This window comes from Rattus norvegicus, chromosome 18 (assembly GCF_021556685.1).
Source record: "Rattus norvegicus strain SHRSP/BbbUtx chromosome 18, alternate assembly SHRSP_T2T, whole genome shotgun sequence".
NCBI lineage: Eukaryota > Metazoa > Chordata > Mammalia > Rodentia > Muridae > Rattus > Rattus norvegicus.
This window is the reverse complement of record NC_141551.1, coordinates 61362160-61384017: the sequence shown is the minus strand read 5'-3', so window position 1 is coordinate 61384017 and position 21858 is coordinate 61362160. Positions and strand designations below refer to the sequence as shown.

Below are 21858 nucleotides of genomic sequence, written 5' to 3'. Positions count from 1 at the left end.
CCACATAAAACCGGATATGGTAGTGCACATCTGTAATTCCAATCTTCCTTCAGCAGGATGGGGAGCAGAAACAACAGCCTCCAGATGGTCACTGACCAGCCAGCCTGGAGCACACACAGTTGCAAACAAGGAATCCCGAGTCAAACAGGGTAGAGAGCAAGGGCCAACACCCAAGTAGTTCTCTGACCTCCACACGTGTGCTTCAGTATGTGTTTTCTTTCCCCCACGGCATACAGATAAATTAAAAAAAAAATTTTAAAGGTCAGAATTCCTCTTTGTCACGATGGTTCATTTGCCTGCGCTTTTTGGGACAAAATATGTCCAAACTTTCAATAGAGGAATTCAGTGTCTGCGCTCCGGCACTGGAGTGTGTACGCAAGCGCACACTTCAGTCATTGTCTGGAGTTTGCATAAGATTAGCACACAGATTGTTGAAGTGGGAGGGCTTGAGGGGGCGCAGCTGTGGCCCGTGGGTTGGGAACAGTTTTACAGTAGCCTCTTGGTCAACCAAAAGCTTACTCTATGGCAGATTTGTGCAGTTTGGGTGAAAAATCTAAATTGACCTCAAACACGGTACACAAATGTTATAAACGGTCTTTTCAGATGCAAATGGAAGCCTCAAGTCCTGGGGACTGTCCTACAGAAGGGGATATAGGAGGTAGTGCTTGGATTTTATATACGGAATTTCTTCCTTTCTTGGTGGAAACTGATACCCCCACCCCCGCCCTTACATTCGAGGGTGGAGATCAGAAGACGACTCAAAGAAACCAGTTCTCTCCTCCTCTCCACATCCAGGATGTGGGTCCTGGGATTTAACTTAAAATTTTCAGGCCTGTGACAAGCACCTTAACTTGCCAAGCCATCTTGCCAGCCCTATACATTACTTTGCTGCCTCTGGGCTACGTCCCAGTCATGAGAAATCTGTCACATGCCATCAAAAAAGCTGCTAGGAAGATAAGGACCACCTCAGAGAGTTCTGACTCTTATTGGTGTGTCCCAGATATTAAAAGTGGAACCGAAATGCCCCAAGTTAAAAAACAAACAAAACAACAACAAAAACATTCAATCCAACATTAACTGAATCTCATTACTTCCGTTTTATAAGGACCAGCATAACAGCATAGAAGAATCCTGACAGACCTTTCTGGGGCTGAAATGGCTGTAGGAATTGTGCTTGTTGTGCAAGCATGAAGACTGAGTTCAATTCTCAACATCTGTGTAAAAAGAAAATTCTTTTTAGAAAGTCAGGTTTGGTAGTGTTTTCTAAGGAGGTCAGAGGCAGGGAGGATCCCTCATTGGCATTTAAGCGAGGGGTTGAGGTTTGTGGGGAATTCAGAACCGGAATCCAACTCTGTCTGGCAGAGCCAAAACTTTTACAGATCTTTGAGACTGTGACGAGATCTCTTTTCCCCTCAGATAAAAAGGGAAGGAAGCTGGTTGGCTCCCACCACAACAGCCTCCCTCATGAGAGGTTTGAAAGTTCCAATAAATAGGGTCTTGTTTGTTTGTTTGTTTGTTTGTTTCTGGTAGGAAAAACTTGTTATGTCTTTATATTGGAGAAGTGCCTCTTCTCCCTGTCTGCCTGCCTGCCAGGGACCTTCCAACTCCTAGTAACTCAATCATAAGAGCCTCTTTCAAGGTTGTATTAATCGCTAGAGTCCCAAGAACATGATAAAATTATCAAGTTTCGACCCGCCATTTTAAAATTCTATTTTTGGTAAGGAAAGAAAATTTGATTTTCTTCACTGTTTCATTAAAGGGTACAGGAGAACATTATCTTTGGGAAGCGTTCTGTAAACATTTTTCTTTCCCTTAAAATGGCTGATTTTAATGGGATGAGGCCCATTATTGTTGCAACAGCTTATTTAACAGGATGGGAAAGCAGGTGGCTCCCAACAGAGCACCCCTGCTGGTCTTCAACAGGTCAGGAGTCCCTGCAGGGGACTGGAGAGGTGTATGACAAGGAATGGTCTCACACTGAAAGGGCAGTGTCAAAGTAAGGCGGGCCAGAAAGAGAGAAAGTCGTGAGGACTGGGAAGAAAGTGGGTCCCTCCTTGGGACCTGGTTGCAGCCTCTTGCCATCTGAGAAGACCATCATAAAGGCAATGGAGTAAGGCTGAGCTGCGACTCTGTCTTGCAGCCTCCACCACCCCACCACTGACGAAAGGGCAGCACTTATTGTGTGCAGTGTGTACATGTCAAACCCTATGCTCCCAGCACCCTCCTGGGGCTTCATTTACGGTGGCCTACTTTAGTAAGTGCAGTTTGTCTCTTCTATCTGTAGCTGAGGGAAGTTAAGTAATTTGCCTAAGGCCATGAAGGTAACCAATGAGCTTTCCGAGATTTTAAAGCCTTAGATCAGAACGGAAGAAATCTCAAAGAATGAAAGCGACTGAATTCTGACCCAGACACGGACATCACTGTGCTGAGAAAACAGCGGTGCGTATTCAAAGCATCACAGGCTCTTTTCACTCCTGTGACATTGGCTGTGCAGCCTGTGGTCTGGGCTCCTCAGTGTCGTTCCCCCCACACCTCCAGGAGCATGTTACTATAGAATCCCAGACTTCCTGAGCCAGAATCTATCAGTACAGCCAAAGACCTGCAGGCTCCAGCAAGCTTGAGAGTAGATGAACTGGCCTGACTGCTTTGTAATTTCCGTTCCTGTAGGCTGGCGTGCTCTTCCCTAGGAATCCCTGCCCGCTGTAATAATCTCTTTTGGAAAGTCCCTCTTGCCTTCATGTGGGAGGCATGTAAGCCCTTGTGCTCACAGGTAAGCACCAGAGCAACCAGGCCGGTCAAACACACGGGCTTGTCTTTCCAAAGGAAGAGATATATAACCTATTATCAGCCCAGAAGGCCGAGAGCGAACATGGAGAATTTTGTGTGGTCCGTGTGGCCAGACCTCCCCGAGCCCCTTGAGACTGTTTTCTCGGCTAATGTATAGGACCTATGTTTATGGAAAATGTCAAATGTCAAAGAGTTTTGAAGAGGTCATGTCTTAAGTTTTGCTGTACACGTGGGATTGGGTAAATTATCACAAGGAAACTCTGCTTAAATGTGCCCGAAATAAACTACTCAAAGTCATACTTTCAAAGTTTGAACCAACACCAGCTACTGAGTCATGTTGAACTGAACTGCCTTCTTTGTCTCTCTCAGATGGATACTGCTGGCTGTGGTGTTTGCAGAGACACCCCCTTCCCCACAACTTTGAAGAGATAACTTTTGCCAGACCGTGCAGCCAAATTTAAAATATGCCTCGAGATCATTTCAGATTATGTATTCAACCTGGCATCCTACTGTGTGCTCTGCCTGATTCAATCTTAACTGGTCGTTTAGCTTTCTCTTGTGTAACCAACCTTACTATGGCTTGCACCTTCCCTGTAATCAGCTTCAACCTAAGCGCATAGCTTTAATTATGTATTTCTCCATGCTCCAGACCCAGAATAATGTACACGTGTAGGCGTAGGCGTAGGTGTGGGTTTTGGTAATCATTTGCTGAAAGCGGCCAAGTTGGGAGCAACCTCAAACAACAAATGTACCATGTTGGAAAAAAACAGTGGTATAGGTTGAGACAGGGCGTGGTCGGGAGTGCTGCTCTTGATCAGTTGGGGTCAGTAAGGTAAGTTCTTTCCTTGTAAAACCATCCTTGTTAAAGGTTTCTGTGAGAAGTATTTTCATTTCTTTCTCATCCCCCATTTTCTGAATAACCCCATTAATGAATATGGAGTCAAACCCTTTGTTGGGGACAGGAAAAGACACACATGACAAACAGACCAGACCACAAACTATAGACAGACAGATGACAAATGGTGAAAAGTGGAAAATTCAAATTTGGACTCCATCTTGGTTTAAACTACTGTTTTTCATTCTTTGATGTTACATCAATAGAGCTTACCTTAAGAGCAGCTTCTGTTTTCCATATGGGCAACACCTTCTTCTATATATGTATGTGTCTGTGCATAGAGTAGATGTGTCAATGTGTAGGTGCTCGTGCTTACGTGTGTGTGTGTGTGTGTGTGTGTGTGTGTGTGTGTGTGTCGCCAGAGGACAACCTCAGGTGTTGTCCAGCTTACTTCTTGAATCTTCCACCCTCTATGTGTGTGTTTGTTCCTCAGGCAAAGGCATCTTCCACCATTTTTTTTCCTTTTGTTCTTTTCGGAGACAAGGTCTCCCATTGGTCTGGATCTCTCCAAGCTAGGCTGTTTCATGAGTGAGCCCCAAGGATGCATCTGCCTCTGCCTCCCCTGGGCTAGCAAGGATGTACGTACAACTACGCCTGGGGATCACACTCTGGTCCTTATTGTACGAGACACTTTACTGACTGAACTATCATCCCCCCTCCCCCTCAGAGAGTAACTTCTGATACCTTCCATTTGCTTCTCCTGCTAAATCTTTGGTCACGGTGATGATTACCACCTGAAACCCCAGTTTCTTTTCTCTCTTCCAACTACTCCAGAAACTCCATTAAGACTGTGTGGCTCCAGCACCTTGGAGAGTGGCAGGAGTCTCTACTTGCCCAGTATTTCAGTGAGGGACTGATTTCCATGCAGGGCTATTTAGAAAACAGCTAACTCTACTGAAGAGATCCCTGAGAGGTGGAAAGGGGCGAAGGAAAGAACGGCTTCCTTTGACGTCTGAACTCTCGCATTTTTCAAAGGTTTTGCATTGTTTTATAGTTAGTCATTTATCTATTATGTCTGTGCGGATCTGCCAGGTGAATGGATGTGCATTGTGACTGCGGGTGCCTGAGAAAGCCAGAGGGCCTGAACTGCCTGACGTGGGAACCAAGCCAGGTCCTCTGCTAGCAAGCATTAAGCTCTCCTGACTACTGAGCTATCTCTCCAGCTCCCACACTGTCTTTATAATTTACTGAATGCTTTAAATAACTGCACAAACCACCCCAAAATATATCACAAAAAAACAAAGCAGATTGCATCTGTTCCTTCTAAAAAGCTTTAGACTTCATTTGTTTATCAGATTTTACTTGAATGAATAAAAAGTCCTCCTCTTTGAAGAACCTGTCTTCCTCAGAGGCATCATAGTAAGCTGGGACTGTACTTTTGAAGCTACTTGCTGTGATCATGTGTTCTGTGCCATGCTCCCTCCTTCAGGCCGGGCCCGGACCCTGGCCCAGTGTCTGAAGCACTGCTGACCCCATGTTCTGTGGGAGCCACGGCCTGAGCAGCAGAGCCTGAGCAGACTCCAATCGAGGCCGCAAAAGGACGCCATGTTTACTGGTGAATCATTTATTTAGACAAGACAAAAACATCTCCACCTGGTTTCTCTTTATACAGAAAGTGGAACATTTCAAATATATTAGCTTTTCTCTTTTTCGACAGAATTCGTTTCAGTCTGGTCCCAGGAACTGCTTCTCATGTTAGGATTCACGTTTCAGTAACACGTATGCGCCCATCACAGCCAAAAGAGCGTACTGTAAAGAAAGCACAACGGGAAAGCATCGTGAGGTTTACGAATAAACCCGGGCTTATCGGTGTACTCAGATGAAGCCCACTCAGCGCTAGGCTGAGGACAAGCTCACAAGATGGCCTCTCCCCGGGCCTTGTTCTCTAAATTAGCCGCTCAACGCCTACTGAATAAAGAGCCAAAAACACACTGATGACTCGGAACCAAACACCTGACAGACACGGCCGATGGGGGGCTTCCTCCTTTGCACATTCCCTATCGTCCTTTTTAAAATAGAAATGTCATTTCTACTGAAGTTGGTTGTTAAATATGACCAGGCTTTTGATGCTACTTCAGATTATGCTAAAATTTTTCCATAATAACCTCAATCCTGTAAGCACCATTTCAGAACACAGTTAATGTAAAAGGTAAAAGAAGCTGTTTTAAAATAACTAATTTAAATGTTAATAATTTAGGTTATTGTATTAATTTGTAGGCAACTACAAATGCTCCCCAGAAAATCAATGGCAAACCATTTTATGCTGACTTCCTGTTTACAACTGCACAGGTAACAGCCCCACCATTAAAACTTAAGTAAACATACACATGCATGAATTCCTACCTTGAACTTAGGATAGTCGTTCATTATAATGGTGACCATGCCAACATATGGTAAGAACCTAGGTTGTGGGGATGAAAAGCACAAGATATAACATTTGTTTATCATATGGTGACATAGCGCTCACTGCCCTACACTTGAGGACACCAGTCTTCCTAAGGGCACACCACTACCTAAGGGTAGGGCTCACTCCCCGCTCAAGACCTGAGCAGCAGAGCTTACGAACACTAAAGGTTTTAGGCGGGTGCCTGGTTGGATCAGCAAAGCTTTCTGGCTGCACTTGGTACCATCTGCTCGAGCGCAATAACCAACTCTCATACACCCAGTCGGTTTGTCTTGAGGAAAGACGGACTCTCAGGTGTCCTATATAGAAACAGCTCCCAGGAAAAGCTTCAAACTAAAAGCATAGGGTTTACATGACCTGGAATGAACCAGACAGCAAATAAAGCCCTAAAGCACACAGAGCATTGGCCAGAACTTGAACGATTGTCATGATTTCCATCGCAGGGCTTTTCAGATTAACATGAGTTTCCTGAGGTATGAGCACAAATGTGCCCCCTGTAACTCAGACTCAAATACCACCATGGTCCCAGAGGGGACAGTGCAGAGCCAGTGATGGGCCACGGGATCAGATCGGCATGGAAGTGGTATGCTCCACCAGCGCTGTCTACGCTAAGGAGAAACAGGTCCACAGCACCCTCCAGCCAGCAACCAGTGGCTTCCACCTCACTCCTGTCCATGACCTACATCAGCATCAGAAATACAGGACAGCTAGCAAGAAATCCCCTTGCCTCCCTGGAGACACGTGAGTGGAAGTGCAGCAGGGGAGAGTGGGCGAAGAGTCCCTGTGTCACCACCCGATTAATAAAGATGACCTTACACACAGGAGCTATCTGCCCTGCTGTGTGTGGCTGGGGTGGTAGACATTTCTAACGGGAGTCTTAAACTGGCCACTGAGAGAGGAAAAACATCTCCTTTACTGATTGTTTAAATGACGATACGTTCTGCACATTCAATCATAGTTAATCCTTGAAACAATCATGTATTTAAAATTTTCCACAAAACTTTCTAATTATGAGACACAAAGAGAGAATAATCCAAATGTCTCTTATAAAAAGTTTTCCAAAATGGTTGCCTGTGAAATTGTGGGTACCAACCAAACAGCATAGCCACTTAAAGAGTTTGTAAAAATGTGGATCTGACACGAAAAGCTACTCCTACTTACTGCCCTCCCAGCTACAGCTGTGTTAAATGTGCACACGGCTATAGCAGTGTCCAGACATTCACTGAAATGTTCAGCAGAGGCCACCTCTTAGACGGTTTCTAGTCATTGGCACTTAAAACCCCCAAATGACTAACCTTTAGGTGAAGGTGTGTTTTGGAACAGAATTAAACCCAGTGTATAGGTAATGTATTCTAGTTCAGTTATAGCTTTTGGGTCCTTGGATATCTAAGTTTTCATCTAAGAATTATTATTTATTTTATATGTACGGGTGTTTTGCCTGTTTGTATGTTGGTGTCAGTGTGAACAGTGCCCTAAGAGGCCAGAAGAGGCCATCAGATCCCCAGGACTGAAGCCACCGTGTGAGTGCTAGGATGAGACCTGGGTTCTCTGGAACAGTAGCCAGGCCTCTAACAGCCTGGCCTTGAATGTGTTCTGTTGAAGTCAGGGCATCACTGCATAAGCCAGGATTATACTTTGTTGGTCTCAAAGCACAGCCTGGACCTGCTTAGAGCACTTCTGATGTATCATGTGACAGATGGCTCTGCTCTCCTACGAGCTTCTCCGTTTCTGAGAATCTTCCTGGTTTCTGAACCTTCTGATTAACAACAAGTTCGTCCTTACCCTCGAGCTCTTCCTACCACGTCCTTCTTCTCCAGCCAGTTCTGGCCTTCTTTGTACAAGCCTCGATCATCAACTTCATTATTATCTCCTTTAGTCAGAAACTTGATGTCTCCATTATCTCTGGAAGGCAAATGACATCCTCTCAGAGATCATTTTCAGGACAGCGTCATCAGAAACGTATTAGTCTAACCCAGACATTACAGCCAGATGCAAACACTTAAAGAGCAGTTGAGGAAGACTTGACCTCTCTTTGGTCTAAGTTGAATGCTTACAGATCACTCCCCAGCTGAAGCACACATCTAATGACAATTTCATGGGCTTAAATTCCAAAACATTCAAGTAACCCTGGCAACCAAAGCACAAGCAAACCCCAGGCAATGGGAAGGCAATGTCTGACCACTGATACACGGCATCACTCCTCACCCAGCATCCTCTCGGTAAATACAGAGCTGGTACTTAACTTGTGTTTTAATCAAAAAAAGTAAGAGTATGAGTGTCACTCATCAATGGGCAAGATCATGGGAATCGCCCTGTCCAGGTTCACAGGGCTCCAGAACAGAGGAGGCAGTGAACTTCTCTATGCTTGCTTCAGCTGTTTCCCTCAAGTCTGACTCGGTCAGACGTGGCTGAATTCATGACCTGCACTGCTCTCGTTCCTCCTCAGTTGTGGTGGGAAAGTCTGTTAGGATGGACTCCTCCTCGTCTACATAGGAGCTTACCCCCACTGGTCTGGGTAAGACCAATGTGGTGGTGCTTTGTGAGCGACCTCAGGCTGACCAAATGCTTTACGTCCCTCACCACTAAGCACGTGATATAAAATCCCGTTTTCAGGGAAACGGCATCAGGCAAATACAGTCAGCTGACAGGCGGGACTCACTAAGTGTTCTACACAGGCTGCCACTGTAAACGTGGAAACTCACACAGAACTCTGAGGCTCTGCAGAGTTATGAAGAGGGGGTCTTTTCAGAAAAATGAAAACAGCACCGTCAGAGTGAGGAAAGGCTCAAAGCCTGCAAGCATCTGAACCCGTGTCTAAAGGAGCAGGTTGCGTGTGTAGGCTCCAGAGGGCAGTCATCACTGCCTCAGCTCGGAACACACTGTCGTATTCAGAGGTGGCTTTCGGAGGAGGTAAAAGCTCTGTCAGGCCATCCCTGATTCTTCCTCAGGAGCTTTGTAGGCAGAAGGCCCGTGACCATTAAACAGTGCCTGTGGTGAGCAGTGTGACTCAATCTGGATTAGGGTAAAAGTCAGTGGAATAGAGTGGGTATTTTAAGTAGACCTGGAAACCAGGAAAGGCATGAGTGTCCAATACCAGGGGTCAAACTCTCAGCCCCTCATTATCCTTCTCCCTCCTCCTGCCCAGGGTGAAAAATCCACCATCTTTTAAAAGACAGATCTAAATGTAAAAGACATATCCTAAATTTAATTTTATAACCATGAACACAAAATGCTATTATAAAAGCTACACAAAGGTAACGGTAACACATCAAGTATATAAAATGTAAATCCCTCACTCTCACATGGAAACTCTCTGTATCTGAGCTAGAATTAAATGTTTTTGTTTCAAAAACCAGATGTTATTAAGGTCTTAAGTCATCACTGCTACCTAAGGGGAGGTCGAGGCTGGCTGTCAGGGATGGACTAATACAGGACATGTTATGGCCAAATCATGAGGTGTCCTGGGGAAGGAGGTTTTATCCAGCAAGGACTGAAGTTACTGCTTAAAAAATGTCCCTTTGGCTAAAGTAAGACAGAGGAACAGCTAGCTTTATTATACGTCAGAAGGAAATCCTGGTGTCGGAGCAGTCAGTGTGGTTAGCACGTGACTCTGAGAGACTCCTTTGAGCCCCTGCGTTTGTGTAGCCGTCTGGATTTGTTTTCCCTTGTCTTTTTATTTTATTTTTTACACATTTTAGTAAACATTATCTCCCTTAGCCCTCATAATCACCCTGTGAGTTGTGGGTAAAATACTGTCCCTCCCGGTTTACAGACCAAGTCATGTCACTGGTGCAAAGTGGCCGGGTTAATAAACAGCAGAATGAGAACAAATCTCACTCTTCCGACTTCTCACTGCTCTTTAAAAACATTGACCAAAATTTACACTACCAAAGTAAAAGCAAGTAAAGCCTCTTTACTTTTCATGAACCTTGATTACTCTGTGAACTATCGGAATGTCTCTTCCTTCAACTTTAAAAACAACTATTTCACCAGCTCTGATGGGATCCTCCCGGAAATTTGTGAGGAACAGCAGATCTCCCCTGTGAAAGGCCGGCTCCATACTGCCACTGGAAAGAAACACAGTCACTGTCAGTGGCTCCCAGTATCCATAGGTTAGTACAAGTGAACTCCCAACCACCCTGGAGTCCATGTTTACAAAGACACTGCACATAAACCTGCAGGGTTTCCCTCCAGCTCGGATGAGGAAATGGCTGGTGGCACTTGTGCATGGAAGGGCACCAGGGCTCCTTCTCTCGGCCTGTCACCCCACAGTCTGCTTCTCACTCCTTGAACAAGTACTGCATTGGAGCTGAACCAAGAATAGGGTCAGCTGTGAAGTAAAAGCTGCCTACTCCACAAATGCAGTCCATTTGAGCTGCACACTGTTAGTTCTGGTTAGCATCTGAAGCCATCCCTTCGCTTCATGGCACAGCCTCAGCACCCACAACACTGCAGGATGTTTTCAGGGGAAGGGAAACAAGTGAGTTAGCTAGCAGGCCCTGTCACGAAGCATGCTGACAGCTGGGACAAAGCTTGAACCCCATTTTTGTATCTTTCAGCGGCATGTCGACCATGCTCTTTCACAAGAGCCCAGTGCTAACAAGTATTATTGGAGTAGAAGGCGGATAAGGAACCTTCATGGTAATCTATTTGAACTCTTTAGTTCAAATCTATGCCAAAATCTCTGATGTACTCAAAGTGAACTGCAAGCTGCTGAGACTTGAAAGTCAGAATGTAATGCAAGGAATCCTGAAAGGAATGAGAACTACAAATTCGACTGCATAGGAACTGTGCAACCGAGGATGAGCTGTTTATATCTGTTTATCAAGGAGGAGGAAGAAGCAGGCTGACTGAGGCTCATGAAGCTGGGCCTCCTTCCAGCCCCCAGTACTGGAGCTGCACAAGCTTCCCAGCAGACAGAGGCAGGGAAGAGATTCGTGGCTAAGCTGGCCTAAGTGTCCGCAAGGGCTCTGTGTTAAAGTGAATCGCGAGCTCTGAGTACAGGATCATACCTGGCATGCTAACCGGGAAAGCTGAATAAGAAGGGGAAAGGGCTGACAACAGAACTAAGGAGAGAGAGATAAAAGGCAGCTGGGTAAAATGAATTTGGCTCCAACATGGAACCCTACTGTGTCTCCCTCTAAAGGTGGCTGTGCTTCTGACTTTATTTCCTTTTACAGAAGAACAGCTAAAACGCCTGCTTTCTCCATTGATGGCTTCATCTTCATTCTTTCAATGAATTTCCCAAAGCCACCAGTATGGAAGTCAGTATTAGAAAACTCTCTTGGTTGTGACAACAGACTGCACTGACAAAAGGTACCCCCTCCCAGAGTCCCAGGGCTAAGAGGGAGCACTGATGTCCGGCAATTCTCCAAGTCCAGTAGCATCAACTTATAGGTCTCCTCTTCCATGGCTGGGGACCCCAAGCAACTCTCAGGGACTTTACCAGCTCATGACTTCAAATCAAACTGCTTTAAACCCATAAAGGACTTTTTGAGTCCCTGGGCATGCATGTGTGATTAGAAGGGAGCCTAGTGATCTTAGATCCAGTCTTGTTCGAAACGCTTGTGATAATGTCAGTGTGCCTTGGACTGTACATGAGGGCACTCCAGACTCCGCCTCTCCATCTTGCATCTGAAGATGGGACCCAATGCCTTACCCAGACTTACAAGCACACTACAAAGACACTCTGCCACTGACATTCACCCCAGGCCTTCTTCCAAGAAGCTTGTTTGTCTGTCTGTTTTTCTCCTCCCCTCCTTCCTTCCTCCTGTTTTATCCTGATACGAATAAAACTCAGGACCTTGAATGTGCTATGCACTTGCTTCACCATAGCCTGACATCCCGAGCCTTCTTCAAAAAAAGAAAAGAAAAGAAAACATTCCCTCACACAGCTTCTGAGCACTATACCCACCTACGTTTAAAAGTGGGGTTACTGCAACTGAAGCAGGGTTATGGTGTCCAGGGCCCAGGAGCCAGGTGGCCTGGTGCCTTCCTCACTCCTGACTGTGTGAATACACACACACACACACACACACACACACACACGCTCCTCTGTGAACTACACTTCCCACCCCTTGGTTAGTCACACTAAGGTAGCTGGGGAAATACAGATGCGGCTGTAGCCCTATGATCTGTCAGCAGAGCCCAATACAAGGAAAGGCTCTGGTTTAGAAACAGCAAATGCCCTGCACTGTGGCTTTGGCTTCTGGACTGGTCAGCTATGACTCTGATCAAGTGATCACAATAGCTCCCCTTCTATCCCATACAACAAAGGGGTTCTATTGCTACCAACAATGGGACTTAATGATGTCAGACACACAGGACAAAGCACCCTGGTGCACCTGCTGGCTCCAGGGAGGGCCATTTAACTTCAAATGAACTGAAGATTTCTCCCTGAATAACTATGGCTGCGCGAAGTTGACAATATCCTCTCTTCTAAAGCAGATACAGGTTAATAAGCACAACAGGAGGTAGTGGCCATTGGCATCTCCTGACACTTGCTGTGCACTGGAGGGACACACACCCCTCCTACTAGGTATGGCTTAAGATTTTAAACTAGTTAGACAGAAAGGTCGTTTTGTATACAGATAATGCTATCTCGCTTAGGTGAACTCTTGTACTAGAATACTAAAAGCACTGCATCAGCAAGATCTGAAACAGTGGCTCTCAACCCATGGGTTACAATGCATCTGGGGTCCAACGACCTTTTCACAGGGGTCACCTAAGACCATCAGAAATCAGATATTTACATTACGATTCTTAACAGTAGCAAAATGACGGTCATGAAGTAGCAACAAAAGTAACTTTATGGTTGGGGGTCTCCACAGCTGTATTAAAAGGGTCGCAGCACTAGGAAGGCTGGGAACAACTGCTCTAAAACAGCAGCTAAAAAGATATTGTCTTTCAGTTAAATAAACGCTCTCAAGTGCCATCAAAAAAGGCTGTCGAGTAGTTTATCCAATTAAAATCTTAAGCTCATGGCTGTCACTCAAGGCACCCTCGTTCCTGGATCCCAGGGCAGGATGGGAGCCAGGATCAGGACCTACCTCAGTACCACCACGATGGGACTCTCACTGCCCGTGAGCACAATTAAGCCTTTCCATATCATGAGCGCAGAAGACACAATCATGGCAAAGTTTAGGACCTGGTAGTAAAGCTGGAACAGAAAAAGACCAAACCCAAAGTGAAAACTGACGGCGAAATATTCAACGTTCACGGGATGGAGCTTGGAGGTGCTTATATAATTTAAACAAGATATAATTCTAGGACAGGGAGTATTTCAACTTTTATCACAGGATATGACTTCCAAATATCACCTCACAGACGGTGAGAAAAGAGGGGGAAGCAGCTATCTGTGGGCTTGAGCAGCTATGACTGCTACAGCCTCCTCACCCTCAAATACCCCTGTATAGCAGGGGGGGCTCTGTTGCTCTAGAGGTGAGGCTTGGTGACCCCAGAAATGCTGGGTACGGCATCCTAAATACCTGATGCTGTCTCCCAAATATAGACTTGGGATCCCCCAACAAGGCTAGTAATAGCTCTGGGGTTCCCAGCACTTCAAACCCTAAACGTTTCCCCAACCATAACTCAACCACTGGTAACTCCCATTCCAGCCTGGTACAGATGCAGCTTAGCATCAGCTAGCTGTCAGCCCCATGCTCTCACCCTGAAACTCTGACACACCTCAAGTAACTTCACCTATACTGCACATTAGCCCACAACTAAAGATGGCCTCCAATGGAAGCTAAACGGTACTGTAGGGCTCAACCAGAAGGTCTCTGCAACTGCAAAAACAAAAAACAAAACTTACCTGTTAAAAAGTTTAGAAACAAAGCTTTTAAAATGCCTGCATGTTTAAATGATCAATAATTCTTCAAACAATAAACAGTAAATAATTGGTTAAGAACACACGTAGAGGAGTCACAGAAGCCAAGAGATCATATCATGGCTGCTGTTAGCGGTGAGTAAGGCTCTGAGCTTTCCAGTCCTAGCTCGGAAACTCCCTCCAACCCACAGGGCTCACCTGGCTCCTTTGGTGCTGCACATGTGCTGAGGTGCAGACTCTCCCTTGCCACAGCTGCCTGCTATACCTGCCAATCCCTGGGGACTAACGGGAAAATCAACACCGGTGCACATCCCAACCCCCTTCCAACAATAGCTGAACTGTCAGCGGGATGCCCACAATCCTCTGTGAGGCCACAAAAACTAAAGCTACCCTTGTTAACTCTATCCAAGAGATGAGTTCTTCAGGCCCAGCCCTTCCCACAAGGCAAGAAGGCGCCTGCCTTTGGTATCCATCTGCCTCAGTCTTCCTACCCCAAGTCCTGCAATTGTCAGGATGATTTGCAGAACCATATGGACTCAGTTGACTCGAGCCTGGATCCCTCAGCTCCAGCAACCTTCATCCCTGCCTTTGGACCATCTGCCCTGGAATGGAAACTATTTCAAGGCCATAAAATCCCTTCTCTCGTCCCTCATAGTCTCTAGATGTCTGGACACACTGATAGGCCAGGGCTGTTCTTGCAGGACCTTTCAGGACTTCCGCCCTCACCACAGCTTTCGATCCCTAGCACACAGCACTCACACAGTAGTGCCGACCCCTTCCACAGGCCTGGTAGCCTTTACTCCACTGGGAGAGGAAACCCCAGTCAGTGCAGTGGGTAGGAATGGGGAGGACTGGGTACCTCACATGCCTCAACTTTCAGAGAAAGAAGATGTACTTCAGCCTGCCCTCTCTTCTCTCCATTTCTAAAGGCTTCTGCTACAACCAACTGAGTCTCAAAGGATCCATGTCACGGGATAGCATTTTTCCTCAGTTTCTCTGGAGCCTCTCAGCATTTCTAGTTCTCTGGCTACTTCAGTTACCATTTTTTTCTCTGTCTTCCAGCTTCTAGAACCTGGGTAATCTTGTTTCCTTGCCTGGACTCCTTTTTTTTTTTTTTTTTTTTTTTTTTTCGGAGCTGGGGACTGAACTCAGGGCCTTGCGCTTCCTAGGCAAGCGCTCTACCACTGAGCTAAATCCCCAACCCCTTTGCCTGGACTCCTTATCTTGAAATAGTTGATGACTAAACATCTTTTAGTGTGTTTCAGAAGAAGTAAAGTCAGCTACGTTAGAGCCCATCTTAAGTATCTATCAGCCTTGCACACTTCCTGCTGAAGTGAGTTTGGAACAGGGGCCAGATCATGTGGTACGAAACTTCATTTCCTCAAATATTCAAATCTAACTTCAACTGAAACAGAAGAGATTGGTTTTGACTTTTGGTGTTCTAGCACAGTGGGGTATACTGTATACATTGAGATGACAAGATATTTAAAGCTTTACCACAAACAACTGATAGATGTTTGAGATGACAGTGTTGCTAATCACGGTGTTTGATCATTATATAATGTAAACGTAACTGAACCTTCACACCATACCCCATAAAGACACACAGTCTAAGTGTACATTTTTAAAACAGTTTATATACATCAAAGTACAGTTTTCAAAATGCACATGGCCAGCAGAAATGCAACTAAGGACAGTGAGGAAGGAATACCTAGCAGGGAAGTGCTCGGTGGCTTTATAGGGTCCTGACATTGGAGTCTGTACCATCCCTCGCAGCGGTGGCTTTCAAACACATACTAAAATCATTTGGCACGCCTAAGAACTGCATTTCAAACAAGCTCCCAGGTGACACTGAAGCTGCTGGCTTGTGACCACAACTCAAGGGCCATTGTGCTCTAATACTGGTCCTCACCAACACACTGGAATCACAAGGGAAAGCTCAGGAAAGCAAGCCAACTGAATCCATGTCAGGAAACACGGGCGTCCATATTCCCTGGACCTTAGCTGAGAGATTCTGGTGGGTGAGGGAGTGAGTGGGTTGGGGCTGGACACTGTTCCACATCTCTCCCATCCGATCAGCTTAAGACACTCCACCGTGAATGCTTCCTCCATATTATGCCTTCTTCTTCCACCTTTGACATCCCTTCTCCACAGCAAAAGGTCTCAAAGGAGCTGCTGCCCTAGGTAGAAACTCCATCTACTCTCTGAATATTTTATCCTCTTGACAGTTCCTCCCTCTCCACCTGAACCTTCAAATGTTGCCATTGGCACCCTCAGGCTAATTCCTCCCAACTGCCTGGAACTACAGGGAATCTTTGAACGTAACTGAAATGCTTCAAGTCACACACATAGCTGACCTTACCTTTCCTAACACCAAAGTAGTCCCATTGCTATAACCCTCATCAAAGTCAGTAACAGAGCCGCACTGGGCCACTGTAAGAGCCTTCTACGAGCCTTCTAATCCATTCCACATGTATGCTTGCCCTCAGTGTCATCTGGTCACTCCTGTGCATAACCCCTTCAGCTGCAGCCTACTCTCTTATATGGCCTCTCATGCCCAGCCACACGTGTAGTATCTGTCGGTGCTTCAAACAGTGCATGCCTTTCTCCTTCAAGCCCATCACCTAGGGGTTTGCTCTGCCTAGAAAGTTCCTTCCCTAGCCTCTTGGCATATCCAAAACTCACTGGTTCTCAAGTCCCACGTTTAACACCAGTGCCCCTGGGAAGCCAATGTGGGAGACCAAGAGTCACCAAACTTTCTATTTCAAGGGCTGGATAGGTTTAGGTTTATAAGCCACACAATAACTATCAAAGCCACTTAGCTTCGTTGTTGGGTTGGGAAAGCAGCCCCAGACAACGTCTAAAAGGATCTGCACGGCTATGTGCCAGGAGAATTTTGTAAGAGCTGGCCAAGCACTGCAGCTTGCCAGTCTTTGCCACAGGCCAGCTCGCCTCCCTGCTTCCTGTTCTCATCACAGCCCGCTGTCTCCTCGCAGCACCTATCACCACCAGCTGTACACACACTCACTCACTTGTCTTCACACTAGACTGTGAATTTCACAGTGGCAGAGATCATTCCCACCTTGCTCAGAACTGTATTCTCAACAGTCAACACAGGTCTGGGAACAGCCAGTATTCCATTTGCTAAATAATGACAAACACCTTGAGCACACTCTGAATGCAAACAAACCAGCATAAGGGAAATAGAGTGCCAACAACAGGTAAAACCTTAAAGCTACAACTTTCCAATGAGGAAATATAAGCAGCAAGTAAACATTTAGAAGGTTCAAATCCATAATCCCCTCACCTTCCCAGGCAATTAAAGTTTGAGTGTTTTTAATGCCAAGACCCAGGAGTAGTACTACACTCCTGGGTACACTGTGTGAGAATGCAAGTTGATGTAAGGACCCTCAACTGACATTAATATCAAAAGATTACTATCAGTCCAGGGTTCCTGCTTCAAGGAATTCATCAGAAACAGCGACAGATAGAAAATTGGAGTCCAAAGATATTTATACCAGTCTTATTTCTAATAATGAGGAAAAGTAGAAAAAGGCAGATTGCTCCACTATTTCAAATAATGGGTAAACAACTTTGGTATCAAACACTAAGCATGCTGAATAAAAAGATATCAACTCCAAGAAGACCTTTGGCAAACTATAAGCACAGGTGGTGGTCCAAGATACACCCAAAGGTGATCTTAGAATTGTAGTTACAAATCATTGATCTCTCTCTCTCTCTCTCTCTCTCTCTCTCTCTCTCTCTCTCTCTCTCTCTGTGTGTGTGTGTGTGTGTGTGTGTGTGTGTGTGTGTGTGTTTGTGTACTAGTGCTCATTGTGTGGAAGTCAGAGATTAAGCTCAGGTGTCTTTCTTCAGGAAACCATTATGTGGTGGTTTGAATGATAATAGCCCCCACAGGGTCTTGGGGAATGGCACTATTAGAAGCTGTGGCCTTGTTGGAGTAGGTGTGGCCTTGTTGAAGTAGGTGTGGCCTTGTTGGAGGAAGTGTGTCACTGGGGGTGGGCTTTAAGGTTTCAAATGCTCAAGCCAGGCCCAGTGTCACTCTCTCTTCCTGCTGCCTGCCAATCCAGATGTGAAATTCTTGGCTACCTCTCCAGCACTGTGTCTGCCTGAGTGCTTTCAGCCATAAAACCTCTAAACTATAAGGCAACCCGATTAAATATTTCCCTTTATAAGAGTTGCTGTGTCCATGATATCTCTTCACAACAATAAAAACTCTAAGACACCATCCATCTTGATTTTTTTGAGACAAGGTTGTTTACTACTAGCCTGGGGTAGGCTGACTAGAGCTTCAGGGATCTACCTAGTATCTACTTCCCCAGCCCTAGGATTAAAACACACTGGCTCTTCATGGATTTCTGGAGAGTGAGGGTCGAACCCAGTGAAGCAAGCACTTTCCAGACTTAGCCATCTTTTCAGCCCCAAGCATTGATTTTCTTCCTGTGCTGGCTAGTTTTACATCAGTTTGACACAGGCTAGAGAGTCATTAGGAAGGAAGAACATCAAACGAGAAAGGGCTTCCATCAGATTGGCCTGTGGGCAAGCCTGTGGTGAATTTTCCTCGTTGATGACTGGTGTGGGGGAGGTGACCCAGCTCCACTGAAAGGAGGACCTAAAAAGAAGTTTAAAGTAACTTTGGTATTTTGGTGCTGTGTATCCCTCTAGTTGACAGCGTGAACCTGGAAGAGTGAGACCTGTGGCAGACTAAAATCCCATGCAATAGCCAACTTCATTCAGAGCATCTGGCAATTTATACTCGGGGGTTAGGAAGAACCACGTAAGCAAGGTGTTGTGTACCACAGGGGCATGCCACATGTTGCAGAAACATGGAAGCACACGAAGAACAGCTGAAGTAAACTCACTCCTGTCTGGGCACCTGGGTAGAGAATAACAATACCAGAACAGGTCTGTGTTTCAAAAAAACAAAACAAAACAAAAACAAAAAACTGAGGTCGCAAGCCGCTTGCCTTTTTTGGAATTGTCTCACAAGCACTCAGAATTCTCACAGGACTCTATTCTTGGACTGTGTTCCAATGTGATACAATTGATATGAAAGTAGAAAAAAGAACTATAATTCAATAATCGAGCCACACGCTATGTTTAACCACTTGGCTATTGTATCTATTTGCACATTATGAAAACAATCACAGTATTCCCAGAAGAGCAAAAACAAAACGAAACAAAACAAAAAAGAGTCTAGGCAGATGTCATTTGCTACAAGCCTTCTCCCCCTGCCCTGCCTGACCTAGAGGACAGTGTGTGAAAACAACAGCTATTTCATTATCGACTACAGATCTAGTTGGGAAAGTCCCAAACCATCTTTTTAAACAAGGACTGTTAATTTTTTTAATAGGTTCTCAGAACCCCAGTCTCTATCTGGCCAAAAAGCAAGTTACAGACTCTTACCACTTATTGAATAGAACTCTGAGTCAAGAACACATTTTCCGGTCTGATTCTCTGTGCTTGAAAACAAATCATTTGTGAGGTAATAGAGTCAATTCCCTAATAACACTTCCTTTGATAAAGACTGAAGAGAAAGCCAAACACACAGAAACCTAACAATGGAACATCCCACAGGCCTTACTTCTGAAACCCTACCTTTAAAAACATCTACAAATCTAAGTGCAGGTTTGGCAGCCAGGAAACATAATTTTAACCAAACTGTAGACAGGCTGAACCCCTTCCAAATATACCCCGACCGCATTTGCATGGTGCTTTGTGTTATTCCTCATTTTGGCTCATCAAATAACGACCCCAACGAGCTTTAAAATAAGCCCACACCCAGCCACTGGAATCAGCAAGTTCCAAGGAGTTTTAAAGCAAACATCTCAGGCCAGATATTCTGGCCACTGGGCAGCAAAAACACCAGTCACTGTATCACTTCCTGTCTTCCTCACTGCAGAAACAAAGAGCCCTTGTCTTGCATGTGGCTCTCATTTAGTAAGTGGTGGCAGGAGAGAAAGAGGGTCCTGCCTCAAAGCCTGACAAGGTGTCACAGGATCCTGGTAAGAAGGGAAAAGAGTAAGAAGCAAGCAAAAAAAGGCAAAAGGATTTTTTTTCAACTATAAAAAAAAAAGCAGTACAGAAACCGAGCTTCTAAATTTTAACTAGTAGACCGCCAGAACGAGCCACACACACGCTACTGACCCAAGTGACACAAGGAGCAGACTGAGGGACTGATATTGCACCTGCTAGTTAGCAATGGCAGCCATTAGTAATCAGTACCAAACATTTAAAAACTTTATCCAGTCGTCTAAATCTAAAATGAAGCTGTACTTTCTGTGAACAGTGTCCAGGAGCAGGGGGCACTAGGCTTTGCTGTTCCAAGCCAGTGATATTCCCTACTAAAACTCTTCTTAGCCACCCGGGCCACATAAGTTCCTCAGCATAGCTGGCCACAACCAGATCTTAATCATTTCAAGAAATTCAAGTCACCAAACCATCCCATATGGCTGCGTGTTTCTGAAATTCTACAGGACAAAAAGAAAAAGAAAAAGAAAAAAAAAAGACATGGGGAGAAATAGAAAAGGGGGAAGAAAGGAAAAGGAAGATGGAAAAAACAAAAGGAGGAAGGCTGAGGGAGAGGGAGGGAGATGCCTACTCTCATTATCATAGTTCCTGTCTCTCCATAGAGGAACAAATATTTGTGCCATCCAAATCATGAAAGCATCAGGTTCAAAACCATCTTCAAGAAAGACCTCACTTTTCTTACCACAGTGTGTCATCATTGGTAATAGAAGAGTGGCTATCTGTCAAGATACCGGGGGACTACAGTGCCTAGAAGCTTACCCAATCATACTTTTCCTGGCCGATGGAGGAAATGATGGGGGCATGGTAAGGGGTGGGGGTGGGGGCAAAAAGAAACTGCCTCAGCGGGCTTCTTACAGAGCAGTGGAAAATGAAGCCCAGCTGTCCAAGGACCCCCAGCCCTTATGGCCTTCCATACAGACGGTGCTGCAGAAAAGATGGACTCGGAAAGTTAGAGGAAACTCCTGAAATCCTTTTATGAATGTTGGTTCCGTCTATGATGACTGAGCACCACCTAGGATGCAGGAACAACACTGAGTCCTGATGCATGCCCCAAGAAAACCAGCCCCACTAACTGAGAAGAAGAAGAAGAAAAAAAAATCAGTTTGAGAGGTATCCTTGAACAGCTCAGTAAGAAAGTTCCCCTTGGTCAGCCTCTTAGCCACTTGCAACAGTGCGCAGCCAGGCCTCTGGAGCAACACAGGGAAAGCTGTTCCCTCTTCACTGAGTGGCCCTCAAAACGCGCAGACAGCTGTCACTCGCGCTCCAGTCATCTCCCTTCACTTCCGCAAGCGCACATGCCATCCATTGCGCTCCCCTTCCCGCACCCCCTCCCCAATTTTCTCTTGTCAATGAAGGAATGCAATCACTTGCCCACACGTGAGTCTGGGAAGATCTGAACCTAGGGTCTCAGGGTGACAGGGAGCTCAGGTCACACCGAACTGTCCTTGCCCTAGAGAGCTTCGCAGAGGGAAGCCCCAACTCCTGCAGTCGCTGCGGGTCCCGGTGCACTGGACGCGCCCCCCACCAGAGCCTCAGTTACCTGTCGTTTGTTCATCTTCCTCAAGTCCCCAAAGATGTCCAGGCTGGACGTGGGGAGATGCGTCCCCACGGCGCCCGCACGAACCATGGCGGGGTCTCTGGGGGCCCAGGCGGCCGGCCGGCTCGGTCTGTCACACTCGGCTGCGGAGCACCGGCCGGCCCCGCCCACCAGCCCGCATCTTTGTGGCACGTGACCATAGTCTTGCGTAGGCTTCTGGGAATTGTAGTCTCGTGAGAGTCATCTCCCCCATAGGACCTAGAGAAACTGAGAGAAGAAGAACTACAACTTCCAGAATGCTTCGGGCAAAGAGCCTCGGCCAGTGAAGACCCAGGGCTCCTGGGGAGCGTGGCGAG

General features: G+C 45.9%; 1 protein-coding gene across 1 annotated transcript; it reads right to left on the bottom strand.

The window, feature by feature from the left end:
* Nucleotides 1-5334: 5334 nt before the first annotated feature.
* On the bottom strand, nt 5335-21647 carry Sec11c (SEC11 homolog C, signal peptidase complex subunit). Its single transcript, NM_153628.2, is given in 6 exon segments — nt 5335-5431; nt 6026-6083; nt 7869-7988; nt 10004-10153; nt 13136-13245; nt 21506-21647. Coding segments are annotated over 6 exon segments (579 nt in total). The 5' UTR covers nt 21593-21647; the 3' UTR covers nt 5335-5377.
* Nucleotides 21648-21858: the final 211 nt, after the last annotated feature.